The sequence below is a fragment of the Pygoscelis adeliae genome, unplaced genomic scaffold (assembly GCF_000699105.1).
Source record: "Pygoscelis adeliae isolate BGI_AS28 unplaced genomic scaffold, ASM69910v1 Scaffold157, whole genome shotgun sequence".
Classification (NCBI taxonomy): Eukaryota; Metazoa; Chordata; class Aves; order Sphenisciformes; family Spheniscidae; genus Pygoscelis; species Pygoscelis adeliae.
Window position 1 is genome coordinate 1175696 of NW_008825107.1, and position 21793 is coordinate 1197488.

At 36.5% G+C, this 21793-nt stretch overlaps 1 protein-coding gene across 1 annotated transcript in view; it reads left to right on the plus strand.

Annotated features, from left to right (window-relative positions):
* LRBA (LPS-responsive vesicle trafficking, beach and anchor containing) overlaps positions 1 to 21793 on the plus strand; it is a 419049-nt gene that overhangs the window by 42490 nt on the left and 354766 nt on the right. The window contains 15 exon segments of the mRNA XM_009327509.1: positions 2190 to 2421; positions 2559 to 2659; positions 4725 to 4820; positions 8122 to 8243; positions 8348 to 8474; positions 9722 to 9841; positions 10155 to 10301; positions 11168 to 11365; positions 12035 to 12168; positions 13456 to 13564; positions 13690 to 13842; positions 14871 to 15039; positions 17026 to 17105; positions 18652 to 18714; positions 20520 to 20617. Of these exon segments, the coding sequence (XP_009325784.1) occupies positions 2190 to 2421; positions 2559 to 2659; positions 4725 to 4820; positions 8122 to 8243; positions 8348 to 8474; positions 9722 to 9841; positions 10155 to 10301; positions 11168 to 11365; positions 12035 to 12168; positions 13456 to 13564; positions 13690 to 13842; positions 14871 to 15039; positions 17026 to 17105; positions 18652 to 18714; positions 20520 to 20617 (1949 nt within the window).

Genomic DNA, 21793 nt, shown 5'->3' on the forward strand with positions numbered 1-21793 from the left:
TACTTGCTGAAATGCTTATGTTTGCAGATCAGATTGGAAACCTAATTTGACAGCTTCCTGGATGGGTGGTTACTGATAATAGTGTATCTAGCCAAAAATGAAAGATTGGTGGTATAGACTATAGGGTGAAGGTAAGGTCACCTCTAGTTGCCGTATATGGTATTGGTGCGATAATTGATGGTTGGCTGATAGTTAAAACCAAATGCATAAAGAGTTGAATTTCTTGTTAAGAATTAGCAGGTGTTTTGTGGCTAGAATTTAACCTTCAGGTATTCCGTCTGTACATGGAATGCAGTATTTTCTTTGTTTCTTACCTTGATGGTGAGAAAGAGAGTGGCTTTTTTAGGAAAACCTCCATTTTGTAGGGGATGATAAATTTAGTGTAAAATGAAGTGTAACATTGGTTATGTATTTTACTTTTTCAAATGTTTTGTTCAGTTTTTTTTTTTTAAGGGTATGTACTTTTTTCTTTGCGCTTGTTTTGTGATAATTCTGCGTTAATCCATTCTGCTCAGTGTTCTCCCTTGAATTCTACCTTACAGAGCTTTCCTAAGGTGGGCCTCTGCTCCATCTTATGGAAGGGGAAAACTGAGGCTTGGAGAATGATAATGACTTGATAGATTTGTTTGAGTTGACAGTGTAAGTTGATATAGAGAAGCTGGGAATATAATTCAAGTCTCCCCATTCAGTTCCAGTGGTTTCCCTAGATATTAAGGAAGCATCTGATAGTAAATTGCATAATTATTTTTCATGACCAAGAGGGGAGAAAATGGAAAAGTGTAAATTACTGTTTAGAAATTGTTGCCATGAGACATTGTCTATTCTGTCATAAAAGCAGTAACTTTCTCTGCTTCTTGTGGTGTTTGGCATTACTGATTTATGCCCAGAAGACCAAAGATTGCTTCTTCAAAATAACAAGATTTAGACACTTGAGGAAAATGTATGGTAATTTCAGTAGTTAATGAAGAGCGTATATTCTGTTCCGTTGGGTAAGTTTATCTTCAGATCCTGACTAGCTGAGAGAAGTTGTTGGAGCTAATATGGAAGCAAGTTAGTATATGTATTTTGGGGCAGTTTTGACATGGTATGATTTTGGCAAGTGACAGGACTGAAGCTGTTAATGGTCAAAGCCTGTGAAAGGAACACCACGTAGGACAGAAATAATGGCTTTTATTAGACAAACTTGTAGAAGTGAGAACGAGCTGAAGTACTTTCGATCATGAGTCCATTTTGACCATTTGAGTCAATGTTTTCTGAATTCCTATTTGTATGCTGGTAAATAATGGGTATTTTGGCAAGCATTAAGTTTAATACAGTTCTAAAGTCCAAGAGAAGTTTAAAAAGTGGAGAGGGGGAATTGGGGTAGAGGATTTAGGTTAGTACAATCCATCTTTCCTTCAACTGGAATTTTTATTTTATTGAGTACACAAATGAGAATGAAGTAGGTTATTTCCTTCCCCCTTCCACCTCCTTGGCATGTGCATATGTAGTTAGTTACTCAGTGTATGTTCAAACAAAGCCTGCATCTAGGAGACCTGAAATATTACAGGATTTGAGTACCTTAGCCAAAGCATAGTCAAAGGCTTTAAACAGTGCTGCCATTTCACATTCATGCAAATATAGCAAGCCTTTGCTTCCTTTTAGTACCTGTGGCTACTAATGAAACTGGCAGTTAATACTTAACCAGCTTTATTCGATATCTCGGGTATGACTCTTAAGTGTTGTAAGTGGAAATTTTTCTGATGTGCATCAGCTCCTTTTGCCTAGAATTGCCCTCTTATTTGAGGAATGTTTAAGCACATGCAAAGGAAAGCTTTTAGGGCCACTCCAGGCCTTTTAAGGTATCTTAGCTGACTTGGCGCTCTCACCTGTTTTGGAACACTCACTTGGTCTCTTCACTTTTCAGCTGTGTGGGGCAGCTCAGGACATCTGTATCTTAAACTACTGAAATGTTCATCCACAGCAATTGTCTGATAGTAGGTGACACCTTAGGAGCACTTTTGTTGAAGTTACTCAATAGAACTTGAAACAGAGGAAGAATAAGACTTGATATATTGATATTGGCCTCATTATGGTTTTTTAAGCTTACGTCTTTGATAGCTTTCTTCTTGCAGAATGAATAACTTTAAACATGGAGTGGTACTTTGAAACAATTGTCTTAAGGTTTTTTTTAATCTTTTGTCTGAAAGCTTGTTGGGGGCCAGTTTGACTTGGAAATGAACTTTATCATCCAAGAAGGAGAGGGCATCACCTGCATGGTAGACTTGCTGGACAAGTGTGACATCACCTGCCAGGCTGAAGTGTGGAGCATGTTTACAGCAATCTTGAAGAAAAGTATACGCAATCTACAAGCATGCACAGAAGTGGGGCTCGTTGAACAAGTGCTCAAGAGGATTGATAAAGCTGACAACATGACTGCAGGTACAGTCTCACCCAGTGTATGACTCAAACTGTATTCCTTTTATGTAAAATTTTATGGAAACATTTATTAATTAAGTGATAGAAATTTGACATTGTGTTTTATTAAGCAATTATATTGCTGTTCTTTTCCTTTTCAGATCTCTTAGTGGATATGCTGGGTGTGTTGGCTAGCTATAACTTGACAGTTCGAGAGCTAAAGTTATTCTTCAGCAAGCTTCAAGGAGAAAAAGGGAGATGGGTAAAAGAACACACAAAACTGAAACCATTTTTGTAGTGTTGCTTATATATTTCCTAATGTTCACAAGTTAAAAGGCTGTTTGATAACCTTTATGATAAATGAATGTTAAAAGTACCAAGAAATACAGGATGCTTTCTGGTATTATATCAATTAATCTTTTTACTTGCAAGCAATTAAAATACAGAGAGTAGAATAGTGATGAAATTAAATTTCCTGCTGGATCTGTGGACTGGATTGGTCTTTTTGAACACCTGGGAATAATATGGTGACTCTAAGCAAGTGTTTTCATGCACATGTTTTTATTTTTGTAATTCCAGTTATGTGAAATTGAAGGAAAAAGGATTAATTTTTTTTTTTAAGACAAAAGAGAGAAATAAATAAAAAATGTCTACATAGGCAATTCAGTGTGTTCCTATTTTCACATTGTTCTTCTTCACCTGAAGATTGAAAAAAATTATCTACTTAGGGAAGTGAGAATTTGCGGCAGAAATTGAAATGAAGGAAATAAGCTCCAGCTGAAAAACCATATCATGTGTTTTCTCCTGTTCCTGTAGGAACTAGAAAGGGAGAAGAGGGTCTCTCTTTACTGTTGAGAACCTCCTTCCCTAAAGTAAAAATGTGTATGTTGTAGAGGCCACCACATGAAGTTTTCTTTAATACAAAATTGTTGTTTTGCTGGAATTGGGAACTATTTTAACAGTTGTTTTACCTGCTTTGAATTTTAATTCAGCTCCTGTTATCTCTAACTTTAAACTTAATAATTGAACGTACAGAGTATATTTAACCATAGATGAATTAAAGTTGTCTCTGTAACATTAACTTTTTAATTTCCTGTGTCTCTGCTATTTGCGTTTAATTTCCTTTCTTTATTAAAGACTAAATATAGAGGAAAGGAAGAGAAAAATGCCACAGTTGCATTGCTAAGGAGTTGCACAACTCCATAAATCTTAAAATCAGCAGTGTTGTAAAGATACAAAGTATTTGGCTACAACACAAATTGCCTAGTTGAATTCTGTAGTGCTGAAGACATCTAAGCAGTTCTCAGTGTTTCCTCCTCAATTGTAATTCAGATTCATGAAGCACTGTTTATCTGACTATAATTTTGGTACATTTGAAATACTAGTAATGGATCAGGCAATGCTTAGTTTTCAGAAGGTGGCTTCTTGCAAGAGGGGAAAAAGGGCACTTTCAGGAAAAGATCAGAGGTGTAAAATTGTAGGCTAAAAATAGATCTACTGGAAAGTTATGAAGTGGTAAAAGAAGACGCACAAAATTGTTCTGTCAGCATGACCAGTATTTGTGGTACTTCTGTTGTTGTGAGCTCATATACTTGATTCGGAGTTTATAGTTGCTGAGCATTACAACAAAATCAATGCAGAATTAGGGTGGTGGTGGGGAAGTGTTAAGTATTGACACTAACTGAGCACTCAGTTTAGGTGCTCCAAACTGCCCTTGAGACTTGAATCTTTCTCTATGGACTTATATGAAGGGATATATGTAACCAAAGACACTTTAATCTAGTGTATGACTGTAGTCCTGATGAAAATAGTCCTGTCTGCTGATCCTTCCTCTCCCTTTTGCTAGGTACTCCCCATTTCCCTTGTGCTGGCACAGGTTTCACGCAGCCACAGTCCAAACCTGCTGTAACTGAAAATTGGTTTGCATTTGTGTTTCCTAAATTAGTTTTAAGCTGGATCAGTTAATTTTCTTTAGCTCACTGCAAATCCACACAAATGGTAGCATGGGTGGGAAGGAACACATAGAGGGAGGAACCAACATTCAGGGTCAGTTTAGTATATGCTGGATGAAAGTGGCCCTGACCTTTAAGTCCTTAATTTAGTTATCCAATTAATTGTATTTCAGTGCACCTACTGTGTATTGTGTGAAGGTATCCATGACTCTTTGTTAATGTTGTTTATTGAAATTGCTAAGTGTCTTAGCAGAGTATTACTCAACCATGTGCAAAGCTTTAAAATGTGTCAAAATTCATTTCTTGTGTGTATAGTATTTTCTTTCTTATAGGTGTGTTTTATTTATTTACAAGTGTAATAATTCTCTTTGTCAGCCACCACATGCTGGGAAGTTATTGTCTGTGTTAAAACACATGCCTCAGAAGTATGGACCTGATGCCTTCTTCAACTTTCCAGGAAAAAGTGCTGCAGTATGTAAATATTTTAAGTCTCTTGTTTTTTTGTTTGTTGTTCTATTATGGCCATTGGTTATTTTCATTTGTGGTGTTCTTTTGTCTCATCTGTCATTGTCATAGACATACAGTTTTAAACAGAATTTTTTTTCTCTGCCTGACACCTACATTATGACTAAGTAAATCATGCTTATAATAAATGTGCATTATCACTATAAAAGGACAAATGCTATTACATAAAGAACGGATGTAAATGAAGCTTTTTTTTTTTTTTTTTTTTCTCTCCAGACTGGTACAGTTAAGTCTTGTTGCAAGGAGAATATGCCGCTTTTCACTCCCATGTTTCTGTGGGAATGGTGCTTGTGTTAGTATCCAGTATGTCTGAGAGCGGCTTTGTGGTGGCTTGACCTTGGCTGGACATGACTGCCCACCAAGCTGCTCTATCACTCCCCCTCCTCAGCTGCACAGGGGAGAGAAAATGTAATGAAAGACTCGTGGGTTGAGATAAGGACAGGGAGATCACTCACCAGTTGCCGTCACGAGAAAAACAGATTCAACTTGAGCAAATTAATTTAATTTATTACCAATCAAATCAGAGTAGGGTAATGAGAAATAAAAGCAAATCTTAGAACACCTTTCCCCCACTCCTCCCTTCTTCCTGGGCTCAACTTCACTCCCGATTTCTTTACCTCCTCCCCCTGAGTGGTGCAGGGGGATGGGGAATGGGGGTTGCGGCCAGTTCATCACATGTTGTCTTTGCTGCTCTTTCCTCCTCACACTCTTCCCCTGCTCCAGCGTGGGGTCCCACCCATCGGAGATAGTCCTCCACGAACTTTTCCAATGTGGGTCCTTCCCACAGGCTATAGTTCTTCACTAACTGCTCCAGCACGGGTCCTTTCCACCGGGTGCAGTCTTTCGGGAACAGACTGCTCCAGCGTGAGTCCCCCATGGGGTCACAAGTCCTGCCAGCAAACCTGCTCCAGCGTGGGCTCCTCTTCACGGGTCACAGGTCCTGCCAGAAGCCTGCTCCAGTGCAGGCTTTGCATGGGGTCACAGCCTCCTTCAGGCTCATCCATCCGCTCCGGCATGGGGTCCTCCGTGGGCTGCAGGTGGATATCTGCTCCACTGTGGACCTCCATGGGCTGCAGGGGGACAGCCTGCTTCACCATGGTCTTCACCACAGGCTGCGGGGGAATCTCTGCTCCGGTGCCTGGAGCACCTCCTCCCCATCCTTCTTTATTGACCTTGGTGTCTGCAGAGTTTTTTTCTCTCACATATTCTCACTCCTCTCTTCCACCTGCTGTTGCGCAGCAGTTTTTTCCTCCCTTCTTAAATACGTTATCCTAGAGGCGCTACCACCGTCGCTGATTGGCTCGGCCTTGGCTGGTGGCGGGTCCATCTTGGAGCTAGCTGTATCGGACATGGCGGAAGCTTCTAGCATCTTCTTACAGAATCCACCCCTGTAGCCCCCCTGCTACCAAAGCCTTGCCACGCAAACCCAACACAGCCTTACATCTAGAAACCTTTGCTAGTGAAACCACAGAAGTGTTGAACTAGAAGTGGCCATACTCACACCATTTGTTAGTTCTTTTAGTGATCAGATAATGTGAACAGCATACATTGCTTATAAGAATTCTCTGAGAAAACATGGATCCTAGGCATGTATAGGTTGAATAATACTGAAAGAGGATTAAATTTAACAATAATTAGTCTTTTCATAATTGTTCAGGTGACAGATTAATTTTTAAGTTCTGTGGTGTTCACTTGACAAAGAATTTGAAACTAAATATGTAGTTGGAAAATGCTGTGCAGAATCTTCTGTAGGAATTTAAGTATATCAACACTTTTGCTCCTAAAATCATAGGATGAAATGAATTGTAGTATGTTCAAAATTTCATGCTTAATTCAGAATAAGGTTTGAATAAGATTTATCAGATGACTCTTTCCAGTTTTCTTCACATAAACCCATTACATTTCTGCCTCAGTGGCTTGAGATTAAATTTCACCAACTTGGTGACATAATGATTTTTTTTGTTTTTGGAATGAAAACTTGAGACTGAAAAACGCACACTACTAGAAAAATGCTTCTGCAGTTATATGTTATATCACATGCAACAGAACTTGGCAATAGACATGTTTTTGTTCCTTTTGGCAATTCATGTACTGTTTTTGTATTTAACTTCTAATAATTGTGTTGAATGCTTGAACCGTATGTGATATTGGGTGCCTCAGTAACCTTAATGTGAATATTCTTACATGTTTTTAAATGAAGAAGCCTTAGAAATTAAGTATTTAATATAATTACTCCAAGATTCATTGTGAGTTAAACCAAATGATAGTGCTACCGGTTCCCAAAAGTTGGGCTCAAAGACATGCAGACTGATTAGTTAGCTGGTACAGAGAAGGATTTACAGCATTTTGTTTGGACAGGGATAGCTGAATGGTGCATGGGAGCATAATGAGTCTGGCGACACTCAAGTTCTTTGATGTTTTTTGTTCATTGGTATTGATCATCTGGACAGCATCTTTGATCAGAGGTCATGGCAGTCTTAGTTGAAGTGTGTATTGCAAATCTGTGCAGCAAAACAGTGGAAAGTTAATAGTAATGTTAAAAAACCCCAACCAAACAAAAACCCCCACACAATAAAACCCAACTGTTTGAAACAAAGGGCCCCACCACATAGTTTAGAACTTAAGAGCTTTTGAGCTAACATAAACACAGTGTTTGATATGAAGATTTTGGCTGGTGGGGATTGTATTACCTTTCTTTTAAGGAAGTTTATAAGTATGTCGTATTCTAACTGGAAGGCTACATAGACATGAGTTTCAAGAGAGAAAAGAATTTGTTAAGTGAAATGTATATGATTATCTTTTGGTGGCTAGCTTCTTTTCATAAGCAGTTATTTTCCTGAATACCAACACTATGCGAAAATAAGTTTATATATCTGATTATTCTGTCAGGTTACCACAAACCCAAATCAACTTGAATTTGCATTTTGAGGAGGTTTTTATGCTGTAAGGCTTCCACTAAAGCATTTAATTTTTGAAGTGTAGGTTACTATTAATAATCTTCTTTGAGATATAAAGACCAGTTTTTAAATATTTAGATTAATTAGATATTTTAACAATGGAGTACAAAAAGCACAGAAGGTAGGCCAGTTTTTTTTTTTAGTATAGAGAAGCTGTACACATTTGTAGTGTATGCATTTGTAGTGTGTATCTGTATATCAATATACATTTGTAGTGTATATCTTAAGCTGTATACTTTTACTATTGTGATGTTGATCTTTCTACATGAATAACTTTTTGCTTTCTTTAGGCTATTGCCTTACCTCCTATAGCCAAGTGGCCGTACCAGAATGGGTTTACTTTCCACACTTGGCTAAGAATGGATCCTGTAAATAATATCAATGTGGATAAGGATAAGCCTTACTTATATTGGTGAGTATTATGTAAAACTGTATTTCTGATGTTCAATTTCTATTAATCGTTCAATGATTTCTGCTTCCATATGTATATGTGCTGATTTTGTTCTAATTTGTTAGTTTTCGAACAAACAAAGGACTTGGTTATTCTGCTCACTTTGTTGGAGGCTGCTTGATTGTAACGTCCATAAAATCAAAGGGAAAAGGTTTCCAGCATTGTGTAAAATTTGATTTCAAGCCACAAAAGGTGAGTAAAAATGATAAAATATTTCAAACAGGTTTCATGAATTTAAAAATGTAGCCTAGGGGGAGCGTTGTAGCTATTGATTAGGCTCGTCTTTCTGTATAAGAACAGTTACAGTGGAATGAGCAAAACAAATTTGTGTTCTGAATTCTTATTTCTTTTTAATTTTACTTATGAAATAAGTAAAGTATAAGAAAGAGCTAGAAAATGCAGTTTACCAGAAGTCTTATGAACTTGTGAGACTTGTGCGAGTTCTCTGAGAACTCTTAGTACGTATACACAGCTTTATAGTTACAAGGCTTGTGATTTTTTTCCTTCTCTGTTTACTGTGTTTTCTCCCACCTCTGGACATTCTCTTCTCTTCCTAAAGGGTTTTACTAAGGCTTCCTTTTATGTCATTACTTACTTGATGTGGACAAATGCAGTGTTATTTTAAGGAAGAATGATTACTAACCCACATTTCGTTTTCCTAATCAAGTTAGGACCATTAATAGGAGTCTAGTCTTCTTGCACATGGGAGAACAACAGATTCATTCTTGAAAAAATGTTATACTTTATGTTCATTCAGATTGTCCAGAAAATAGCCTCCCTGCATTTGGTACTTTATGTACCTTTTTAAATGCAAGAATTAAAATATGAGTTGATTTTATTATTGATGCTCAAGGCTTGCTTACCTATTAAGTAGTATTATGCTATGTTGAAAATGTTTCCTTTTTCAATTAGATACTCTGCTAATGTTTCTGGAGCAACTGGTGTAAACATTTTGTGGGAGATCAGGCCTCCTCAGGAATTTCTTATCAGTAATCCCTTGCTGTAAATATGGATTCTGTTTATGATAATTTGACATGCACAGCTTTTGAAAGTCTTCAGTCTGGAGGCATCCTTGCTCTTTGGAATGACAACATTTGCAGTAGTCCATCATGCTAAGAGTAACCCAACTTAAAACTTATTTACACAGTGGTTTCAGTGTAAATTTGGTTCAGCATTGCCATGAAGATTTTTTGAGTTCTATGCCGTAAATATCTTTTAAGCTTCTGTGTCTACTTTTTGTGGAAAAAATGGCATGTTATCCTTTGACATAGCTATGCAAGAAAACTCACCAGTGACTTAATCTTTTAATCTTAAAATAAATCTTTCAGTCTTAATTTAATTCACATAAATAGTTGAATTTGTCCTACTATGCCCCATTTTAATGTGTAAGCTACTTTAAATGTCTATAGAATTGTATCAATTGTTTTTTTATCATTTAGTGGTATATGGTTACTATAGTGCACATCTACAACCGCTGGAAGAATAGTGAACTTCGATGTTATGTGAATGGAGAACTGGCATCTTACGGAGAAATAACATGGTTTGTCAACACCAGTGATGTAAGTAATCACTGTACACTAATATCTATAGTTGATCATCTTGATGGATTAAATAAATATCCTTTGCCATTTTATTAATAAATATCCCCCACTTTATGCATTTTTAAAAAATCTTGAAATAAAATTAATAACTTTTTGGTGGAGGAGTAGATTCTGCTTTTATACATCTCAGAACTTAAAATTTGTTTCTGCTGAGACCCTCAAATGCTTCTTTATGTAAAAATAATATTCCTTGATAAAATGTATATTCTTTGCATAATTTGCTTGTGTAGCATAGATTAAACCCCGTGACTGGGTTCTGTTTCATTTTCAGACATTTGACAAATGTTTCCTGGGTTCTTCAGAAACAGCAGATGCCAATCGAGTATTTTGTGGGCAAATGACGTCCGTTTACCTTTTTAGTGAGGCTCTCAATGCTGCTCAGATCTTTGCCATTTATCAGCTTGGTCTGGGATATAAGGTATCTTAGAATTGACTGTAAAGTTTCCAAAGTTTAATTCTGATAAGACTCTTCGTAGTGGGTTTTAAGAATGTTGTGACACCTCTGTGTTGTTCTAAAAATGTTCTTACTGTGTAATCTTTTTATTAAACTCTTCCATGTTTCTTCATATGTATCATAGGCGATACATAAGCCTATGTATCGCCTCACAAACTACAAGTAAGCATTAATTCAGTTACTTAATTTCTTATAAAAAATAAATTTGTGTTCCTCTCTACTTCTCAAAATTTCCATGTTGGTGGTTGGGAGAGGGAGAACACCCTCTGGCTAGGTTCACTTTTCCATTGAGGCTGAAACTAGATCAGGTATGATGTATTTGTTTTAGAAATGTAGCTTTATAGTTGATTGTGCTAGTCAGTTTTTTTAATGTGTGAAGTTAGTGCTGAGGATTAGTTTTGTTGCAGTGATTTATTATTTGTTTTGTCATAGCCTGAGGGGCACTAATTGAAGACTGTTATTCCCTAGCAGCTGTACAAACATACGCTAAAAAAGATGGTTCCTATTCTATCTGCTTCTCAATTATTAGTTCCTTCTGAGTGAACATTGCTGACTGTCATTCTGTTTCCTAGCTAATGTGTTTCTTTTACATTACCCACCATTTTGGCAATGTTATTCTTCAGGGGTCAAAAAAAATTCTGCAGTTCTAACTCTGTAAAATTGACTTTGAGTTAATGTTCTTATGAGACCCCCTGCTTTCTGAAATATTGCTAGATTGAAGAAGCAATGTTCTAGTCATTTTTTGGCAATAGTTGTGTTCTGAACCGTATTCTCAACGTGTGTAATCTAATTTTTTTTTTTTCCTCCCTCAACCCTGCTCCCCAATCCAGGGAACATTCAAATTCAAGGCAGAAAGTGATCTCTTCCTTGCTGAACATCACAAATTGTTGCTATATGATGGCAAACTATCCAGTGCTATTGCTTTTATGTACAATCCAAGGGCTACAGATGCACAGCTGTGTCTAGAGTCATCCCCTAAGGATAACCCTTCTATTTTTGTTCATTCACCACATGCCCTCATGCTGCAGGTATTTCAACATTTTCATAGATTTGGAGGATACAAATGATTTCTGTTTGAAAACCTAAAAATCAAGTTTTATAGGGATTTGGACAAGATAGGGAACTGCTGATAGGTTGGGTTTTTTGGCTTGTCCCTGCTGCTGCCTCCCCTTTTTCTTGAATTAATGTGGATGCACAAGAATCCTAGGAAAAAAGTTTATCAAAGTTACACGCTAAAAAATGTGCGTGTTAGACTGTGTTCTCTTTTCAAAAAAATCCTTCTTCCTTTTCTGACCTATGTTCACTCCCCTACAGATATTACCTATCTCCTGTCCTTTGCCCTGTTGATATGATACCCTTTTCTTCCCTATGCTTTGAACTCCTTAATCTTTTAATTTGTCAGAAGCTTTTCCTGTGTTCTGTACTAGAGTTTCTCTATTACTAAAGACTGTTTTAGAGTTTGCAAGCCACCTCCTGTATATTCATCTGAGGATCTACACTGTAGGCTGTATCTAAAGCAGTAGGTCAACCAGACTGGGCATTTAGTGTGGCTGTGGCAGCCAGTTTGTACTTCTTGCTGTTTCTTTTTATTTGGTAGTAATACAATTTTTATATTGAAGAAATTTCAAACTATCTCTAACGAACTTTTTAACAGTTTCTGAAGGAGATTTCAATATTTTTTAATTCTTCTTTGTCAGGATGTGAAAGCAGTCTTAACGCATTCTATCCAAAGTGCCCTGCACTCCATTGGAGGGGTGCAGGTACTTTTCCCTCTCTTTGCACAGTTAGACTATAGGCAATATTCATCGGACCACGTTGACACGACTGTTTGGTGAGTGCATGTACTTATTGTGTTCTGTTCTTTGTTTCTTTTTAAGTAAAGGAAATTACCTCTTGCTTTATTAAGTGGCCTAGTGGTTTAAATTGTCTTGTGCAACAATGAGTTATGTCTAACAACAAAAAGGTGGCCTTGTTACAGGCAGGACCTCAAAGTGAAGTGTTTATTTGTACCAAATTTTCTGTGGAAGTCCACACAGAATCAAAATGTACACATATTTTCTACTTCACAATTGTTTTTGTGTAACAGAATTACAGACAACTCTCTTGAGCTTATTCCTGTCATGGAGAAAATCCAATGGTGAAGGCTTCAAGAGAAACTCCAGGAAAGATGAATTTTTCAGCTACATGAAGTTATTCCTTGGAATTTTTTTGTTGTTTTTACTTTCAGACTTTCTGGAAGATACTGTTATTCAGTGTTACTGCCAGGCTTTTCCTCTGGTTTCAGCTCTGTTTCAACTCAGTGCAACTTCTGAACATCCAGGCACAGAAACTGTTGGAGCTCCTAAGTTAAAGAGTAGTATTAATAGCAATGGGACTGCTTTTTAGAATCCTGGTGTAGTTTGCTCTGTTTCATTGCAATTGTAGTTTCATGACTGTTTAAAGATGATCTACATCCCTATTGTTGCTAAGAAGGGGTGGTCACAATGTTTCTTCAGCCCATTTGTACATTCCTGGGCTTCTCTTGAGCTGGCTCAGACTTGGGCATCTATGTGATGAGTCAGGGATTTGATTCAGTTGCAAACTGGCCCAGCAATAGAGGGGTTTTCAGCTGGCTAAGGTCTTGATTCGTAGGTACTAGCGCTCTGACACAAGGCGAGGGGCATGAACATTCCTTCTGGCAGCAGCACAGAGTTGAATTAGCTTGAACTGATAGTAAAGCTGTGTCTAGAAAAATATTTCCAATATCTGCTCATCTGAAAGCAGTAGAAGTGGAATGGCATTTGTTACTGATCTTGCAGAAGTTTGTAAGTGAAATACAAAGCAGAGAGAAGTACACGCTTAACTGTTGCCTTTCTGCAAGAATGTATTTTCAGAAGAATTTTGCTATGGCATGGTTATCTCAGAATCCAGAGCTTCCAAGTCAGAGATGCATTAATTAAAAGCAAGAAGTTTAGAGCTTTCAAAATTTAGTCTTTTTGTTTTAAAAATTCTGATCTGAGCTTTTATAGAACACATTAAATGTATCTCTGGGTTGTGTGATGGAAGTGTTAATTTGGAAATACTTTCACATTGTAATCCTTTAAAACATTTTTCTTTACTAAAACATTATATTTTTCAGTTCTACTTTATTGGCTTTCATCATGGAGTTGTTGAAGAACTCCATTGCTATGCAAGAACAGATGCTTTCCTGTAAGGGCTTCCTTGTGATAGGATATAGCCTAGAAAAGGTAAAGCAAATCTTTCTTAATGTCATACATTAACGTTGATTTTTTTTTTTTTTTTTTCTTTTTTGAGATAAATACTCTTCCTAGTCTGTTGCCGGGCTCTTCCTTAAGCAGATCTTCTTTTACAGTCTTCCAAAGCCCATGTTACCCGAGCTGTACTAGAACTTTGCCTTGCCTTTTCAAAATATCTGAGCAACTTACACAATGGGGTGCCCTTGCTGAAGCAGCTGTGTGATCATGTTCTCCTTAATCCTGCAATATGGATTCATATCCCAGCACAGGTAAAATTGCTTATTCTTATGAATAAGGTATCTTATGATGTATCGATTTGTGAGTGTTTAGACTAAGCCTGGACTCCAAGAATTATAGGTCCTGGCTCCCCAGCAGAAATCATTCAGGAACTGTTTTCAGACTCTGCTTTTCTGCATGTAGCTGTTAAGTTTTGCAGACTCCCAAGGTTTTCAGGGAGTTTGGAAACCTGCAGTGGTCTGCAGAGCAGAGCTGGGAGTGACTTCTGGAGTCCCTGACCCAGTCAGTGTTGTAGATTGAGAAAGAATTTTGGATGGGTTAGTTGGCAAAAACCCAGCAATTTTTAAGATAAATTATCCTGCATGTCAGATTTGAAGTCTTCATTTAAATTGACATATTCCCTGCAGAGTATTTTTGTTTTGGTGAATCTGTGTTCTCTGGGAGCGAACAGCTTGGATGGAAGCTTTCCAGTTGGTTCTACTTGAAACCTTCCTACCAGGTTTTTTGATCCCCTCCATAAGGGTTTGTTTTGCATTTCAAAAACTGAGACAGCACAATGCTACAGTTGAAGTCGTTGTAAAACATTTATGTTTGCTACAGCTAAATTAAATTATTAAGTATTATTTAAGTCATTATTTCTCAGAATAAAAAGGGAAAGAAGATATGTAAATAATTAAGCCTCTAATGAATACTTAAGCCTCTAATAAATATGCACCTTTCTGTAATATTTCCTGTGTGACCCTGTTCTGAACAGAGAGGCTGGACTAGATGATCTCCAGAGGTGCCTTCCAATCTCAGCTATTTGTGATTGTGTGAATACCATGCTTTCATGCTCCTATGAGTGTGGATCAGCTTAAAAAACCCACAGCACTCTATAGTTTTAGAAATAAAATGAAATTTTTCGTGAGTTTGCAAGGGTTTTAAGAGCTTTGTGACTGAGGTATGCAGAGAAAAATCTATGCCTTTAAGATATTTTAATAGATGAAAATTAAGAATGCAGTTGTCTGATGTGCTGCAATTTTGCTGTAATGGTTTTTGATCTCCTGATTGGGTGTTGTAGGTTCAGCTGATCCTGTACACTTACCTGTCTACTGAGTTCATTGGCACTGTTAACATATATGGTGCAATCCGGCGGGTTGGGACAGTTCTTTTGGTCATGCATACCCTAAAGTATTATTACTGGGTAGTGAATCCTCAGGATCGCAGTGGTATAACTCCCAAGGGCATAGGTATGTATTCATTTCTACTCTCACAAGCTGATTTTTGTTTTAAAAAAATGTTGTATACAATGTATAGAACAGAACTGTAAATGTTCCAGAAAGAATTTGATTTTAATGGGTGGGTTCACTGTAACAGTTTGAGCAGTGTGCTTTTGTCCATAGGATATTCTTGAAAGCTTTTTTTTCACAATCTAATGGAAACTTTCTTCAGAAGTCATATCCTCTGTCATCAAAGACCTATGTGAATTAATACTAGGTAGAACTGGTTAGAGAAATGGTAGGGTTTGGAAGTGTAGAGCTGTGCCTGGGAATGTGGTCTCTTTATGGAGCTTGTTCAAGTACTGGACAGTTTAAGTGCTTGTAAAATCTATTGATAATAGTAGTATGGCTGAAAACAGGCATGCTGAGTCTATCTGACATGCGTAGGGATCTGAACTTGTTGGAAAACTGCTTAATAAGCATGCTTAATCCAGACAGCGAACTCATGGCAAAAGAAGTAATAAGAAATTTAGAACAGGTGTTTAGTACTTGTCATTGACACGGAACACAGAACAAGAATACTGATCCTAGGAAAAAAGCAAATGGAATAGCTGCTTGTCTAAGAAATCCAGTACTGTAAAAGGAACTGGGAGAAGTGAAATGTGCACCAGCATAACATAAACACGTGCGGAAGGAACTGGCACAGATAAGGCAATTAATGCTGTTAGGAAGTATGACTACAACTCTTCTAATTGTTGTTCTGTGTTTTATGGGGTTGGGCACACGGCCTTGGCAAAGGGAGAATAACTTACATTTGTGCTCTCTCCTGCAATGAAGAAAGGCTCTGGAATTTTAGAGAGAGAAGCAGGTGATGAAAGAGAGCTAGATGTACTGGGAGTGAGTGCTCCTTAGATGTGTCTGACTTCCTGTCAACAACATCTCAAAATGACCAACCCTTCCTGTTAAAGGGTTGCAAACATTGTTTTGTAGTATTTTGCATCCTGTAAGAAGCAAAGCATGTGTGTGTTTCTCCTTTCTTTTTAGTGAAGACATGGATTTACTTAATTAGTTTCTGAACTGATTTATTGAGCCTGAGGCAAGTGTATGTGTAGGATAGTCTTCCTAATACAGTTTAATGGCTTATTTTGACTAGACTGGTCTATATTGAAAATAACTATTCTTAACCCAAATATGCCTGTGGGCCTATACTGTATAAAACCAGACTCGTATGATCACTTACATTTGCTAGATGATTTGCTTTCCCCTGATGATTAAGATCATAAGAACTGTGAACCTATGAGCAAATGTAAAAACTATCCCTAGAAATGTATTTGCAACAGTTCATTTGCTTTCTGTATGAAAGCTTTTACTTGGCTTTGACATTTGGTTGCACCTGTTTTCTTAACCTTGCCTCTCCTGGGAACTACTCAGTGTTTGAGTACTTAAAATGTTTCAGTGAAAGTCTGCTTTACACAAGAATGGCAGAAGCAAGTCCTTTTGACTGAGTTAACAAATTAAGTCATGGCTTTCAAGGTAATCTTTATATATAGCATTGTAACATTGATTTTTGTTGTGTATGTAGCCAATGTGTAATACTGGCATGTTCTTCCTTTAGAGCTTTAGCAGAAGAACGTTTAAAAACAATAGTAAACTGCAAAAAGTTGAAGTCTGGAAATTCTGACATAAAGTTCTTGTATCAATCTTATTCCTTGCATGAAGTTGGTTCATAGACACTGCAAGAAAGTGGTAAAATCATGAAAAGAATTTAGAGGGGTTTAGAAAACTGTTTTTAATAAAAGTTTTAGTAGAACCTCACTGGTTGGGCATTTTGCTAATAAACAGTGATAAAGCGCATTACTATTTTGTAGTCTGAAGTGGAGGAAAGATAACTTTACTTAGAATTGTGCCCTCTTCACTCAGAAAATGCCTTTTATTTTTCTTTATGTGAAAATGTATACTATGCTAACTATAACAAGTGCTAATTTGCATTTCCTATACCTATTTTTCTTTTTGTAGATGGGCCACGGCCTACTCAAAAAGAGATTTTATCTCTGCGAGCATTCTTGTTGATGTTCATTAAACAGCTAGTGATGAAGGTAGGATAACTTTAAATTATGATAGGATATCTAATTTTCCTTTCATAAAGAAATGCTCTTTAATATAGCGTTATTTTCTAAGCATGTTGAATTTTGTAAACAAATAAGTAAATAGAAATACTATGTAAGGTGCATCTTTTTGTTGTGACTCTTGCCACGAACAGCAGTGCTAAAGATGCATTTTTCTCCCTTTTAAGCTGGTTTTATCAAAAGCGGAGCTGTTAAATCATTAGCTTAGAAATGTTTACTACTGGGGAAATAAGTATTTGATTCCTTTTTTTTTTTTTTTGACAAGAACAATATCACCTGCATCAGAAATGCTTAAAGGCTAAAGAGCAACATTTGACATTATATGCTGTGGGCCACTGGGACCAGAGGAGCATAAGAAAAGACTCTATCAATAAGTTTCACAACTGTTTGTTTGACATTAAAGGAATATTGAAATTCAGTTCTACTGCTTATAGACTCTTCTGAACCCTTTCCTATTGTAAGCTCTGATCTCTTTCTTCATCTCTCCCCCCTGTAGACTGACTTTTCTGTGTTTGAATATAGCTCCCTTTTTCCCTCTCTATCTGTGTTGCTAAGGGACCAGTATGCTCTCTGTGCTGCTATCCTTAGCCCCAACAGTATGGAGGAGTAACTACCAAAAAAGTTCTGCTCTTGACTCTTGTACTCTTTCTTTAAATTGGATGTTCTGCAACTGAAGTATCAGGGACAATTTAGCTATCAAACTCTAAAAGACTTTAATTAAGTGTTAGCTTCATTTTTATTTATTTTTTAAAATTTCTGTCAGAGATTTATAACTTGGACAGTTTTGGATAGAGTTTCACAAGGACAGTAAAAAGCATGTCCATCATAAAAGGTTGATTCTTCTGCAAATTTTCTATTTGTACACAGTGGTGCAAAATCTTTTCAGGAAATGAGAGACTTACTTGAAAAAATAAAAGCCCTAGAAATGAAGAAGCCTGCTTTTCCCTTACCTCATCCTGTTCTTAGAAACTGTTGGTTTTTATTTTGTTTTCACCAAAAAGACCTTAAGGCATATTCCTGATGTAGACACCATAAATGATTTAAATTTCTGCAGAGTTGATAGCAACTGAAGATAGGGTTCTGTAGAGGAAAATAAGAAGCAACTTCAGGTGCAGTCATAGCTAACAGGCTTATAATTAAACATCCAGGTCTACTTTTGAATCTTCTTTGCCACCTTAATTTAATTCTTCTATTAATAGGAAGGTCTCAGTTCAAATTATCTATATCAATTAACATGTGTTACTCTAACAATTTCATATACTATATTACTATCTAGCTTATTTTTATGCCTGTATTGGAGTCTTAAAGTCTTAAAGCACTTTTATAACCTTCAGTGGGTATTTCTTGGGCAGGGAAAAAGCTACCTTCCATCTATGAAGCCATTATAGTGCCAAGTGAAAACAAATTTGTCTTGTGGGGCTTGCTCTGTATATAACCATTGCTTGTAATGACACTCTTTTGGGAACAGTACTTTTGCACTTGAAAGATGATAGTTAAAACCTGATTGTTTTTAAAGGACTATGGAATAAAAGAAGATGAATTGCAGGCTATCCTCAATTATCTGCTCACTATACATGAGGTAATTTTTAATTTGGGGGGTGTGTGGGAGGAGAGGTGTACTACTTCTGCTGTTTGTGACCACCAAATATTTGAAAATATTCAAATATTACCTTCCTTATGCCACAAGATGGCTCTGTAGAGGAAGTAGCAAACATTGTCCAACTCTTCAGTGTAGTGTGCTGAATTGCCAATATTCTTGCAGTGATTTAAGCACTATGTTCAATGTTAGATTGAAGTTCATTAAGCCAGTAAGTCAAAATGGTTTCTTATGTTGTACTGCAAACCGATTTACCAAGCAGAAAAACAGATGGTGAGACTGACTTTAAAAAAAAGACAAAAGCTTGTTTTATGCTGCCTAAGTAATATTTTTTGTTTTGTTTTTCTCTCTTTTTTATTTTGCTTCTTAAATAAAGCAATAAAATTGAAAACATGCATTAAAAAATAAAGATGTATGTTAATGGCATCTAAGAGAAGCATATAAACTTAATTGGGAGAAAATGTTGGTTACCACTGATACATCTGCATCTTCATATTTTAGCACCAGGAAAAGGCACTTTATGCCAGATGCAACATCAAAGACAAGGGAAATGGGGACATAAATCTAACTGATCTCATCTCTGTAAGGGTGCTTGAAATGGGTAAAATAAGGAATTAATTGAACTTCACTTCAAGCAGTATGGATTTTTTTCTTTTTTTGTTTACACCTATATTTTCCTTTTATTCTCTGTGCTGGTTACTACTACTTGGTAGTACCATGGTCAAGCAATTTAAGTCATTCTACTTTATATGGAGATGTAAAAAATAAGACTCTTGGTAACATGTAAGAGTAAACCAAAATAGCAGAAGCTTTATATAGCCTTCAGATGAGGAGGTGATATTTTAACTATCTTAGCAGTTTGCATGGTCAAGTCTAAAAGATCCATGAATGCTGAATCCCACAGAATTAGGTATCTAGTTGTAAATTCAGAAAAACATCAACAAAAAAAGTAAAATTCGGCCTTCTTATAGGGCTTATTCATCAGTGATAGCATCTGTAATGTAAGCTAATAGTACCATCAGGTGAACACAGTTGCTCAGGGGGTGTAAAGCTGGTTTTCTAATACAGAAGGAATCAGAACATTTGCTTGAAAGTGTTGGAAAGTGTTTGGGTTTTGTGTGTTTTTTGTTAGTTTTTTTTTTTTTACATTTTCATTTTAATACCACAAAGAATGGGAAAAGAAGACAGTTGCATTTTGCTAATTCGTAGGTTATTTTTAGTTATAATTAACTTGGAACAAATTAATAAACTGTAGTTTAGAGTGCTTTAGACTAGTAGTATGGAAAACTTTACTGAGCAGCTTGAATTACCCATTTTAAACGTTGTCTGTGGCAGGTGGTGGGTTTGGTTTTTTTTCCCCTGGAATGGACACTTGTTAGTAGAGATTTTGCATTAAATACCACCGTGTGCCCCAGAAAATGTGCAGCAGTTTATTTCTAGCTCCTGTGCAGTAAAAGAGGGGGAAATATACATGCAAACAGATGAGCATGTGTGTGGAAGGAAATAGCATAGTCCAATAGTCCATTCCCTGTCAAAGGCTTACATCCCACACACGGATGTATCACATTTCACTCTAAAAAATAAAGTTTTTTTTTTTAAAATAATATTTTCTCCTGCACTTGCTTTCCAGATCCATAGTTCTTTTGATCCTGGCCTAATTGTTTTGGTCCTTGGTTTACTATTACTCTCCAGATCATTTTGAAATGTTTTGTAGTGGTTCTTTTAACCAAAACAATGTTTTAGCATACATGCATTTTTAATTCAAATTTGTAACTTTTATTCAACAGGATGACAATCTAATGGATGTCTTGCAGTTGCTTGTTGCTCTGATGTCAGAGCACCCCAGTTCTATGATCCCTGCTTTTGATCAGAGGAATGGATTACAGTAAGTTTGAATTTTGTAAGTGGGCAAAAGGAAATAGTATTTTGACCATACTGTTGCTTGCTAGAATTCCCATGAAATCTGACAGGTCCTCGTCAGTGTATGTGTTTCAATCTTAGACTCCTCATCTTGGGAGATTTTTGTGTCCAGGTGTTTTTTTGACAAGAGGTAATGTTGGATTTATTATCAATGAGGTCTTTCTTTTTTTAATGTTTCCAAGCTGTCAGTCATGCTAAAACAGGTAGTGATCAGTTTGAGTTGGTCTATACATTGATATTAAGTCTTCATCTACTAGTGCTTAGTCTTTAGCCTCCCATTCTTGCATATGTTTTAGAACTGAAAGTGGGCTGACAAAAATTGGTTCAGATTTCTTCTGATCTTTGTTAGCTTTCTTTCCTTTTTTTTAAATGTGTGAAGCATTATGGGACTTTTGCAGAAGAAACCTTTTATTTGTTTAAATTTAGCACTTTGTGGTATGGATTGTTCACAGTCTCTTTTTCCCAACAAACAGCAAAATATTGTTTAAAAATATTGTGAGAGAAAAAGTAGCAAATTCTACTAACAGTAAAAGCACAAGATAAGATCTGCTAGAAAAAGACTAAGTTATGACTCTGATTTTGTGTTGTGTCTCTCAAAGGGTGGTCACATTATTGAACTTTTCTAATTTAAAATGAACCTGCCTGTACATAGTGGGGAAAAAATTGGAACAGGCAAACAAATGTAAGAACTATTCCTAGAAGGGTATGTGTAGTAGTAATTCTCTCACTGTGTAAAGGCAGAGTCTCATTTCATACATTTTGTTGCACCTATTGGTTAACCCCTATTTGTACACATTTTTTTTTTTTTTCAGTTGCCCTTTCTCAAGAGACAACATTCAGGCACGTTCATAATTGTTTTCTCCCTTTTTAGTGCTAGGCTGATTTTTTTTTTTTTTACCCATTTTCTTCAGCTTTGATTTCATTTGTATGGTAATGTATTATGCTATGGGAAACTAATAAAAACTCTAAATAATAAGGTATTTGAATGTCATGTTGGGTCTCCAATGCAATATGTTTGTTTTTATTTAACAACTGGCAGTAGACATTTTCTTTTTTATTAACTAGTATATGGGCAAGTCAGGATGAATAGTGAGTCCACAGTGAGAAATCACTTTGTTTTCCTGTCTCATTTGTTACATTC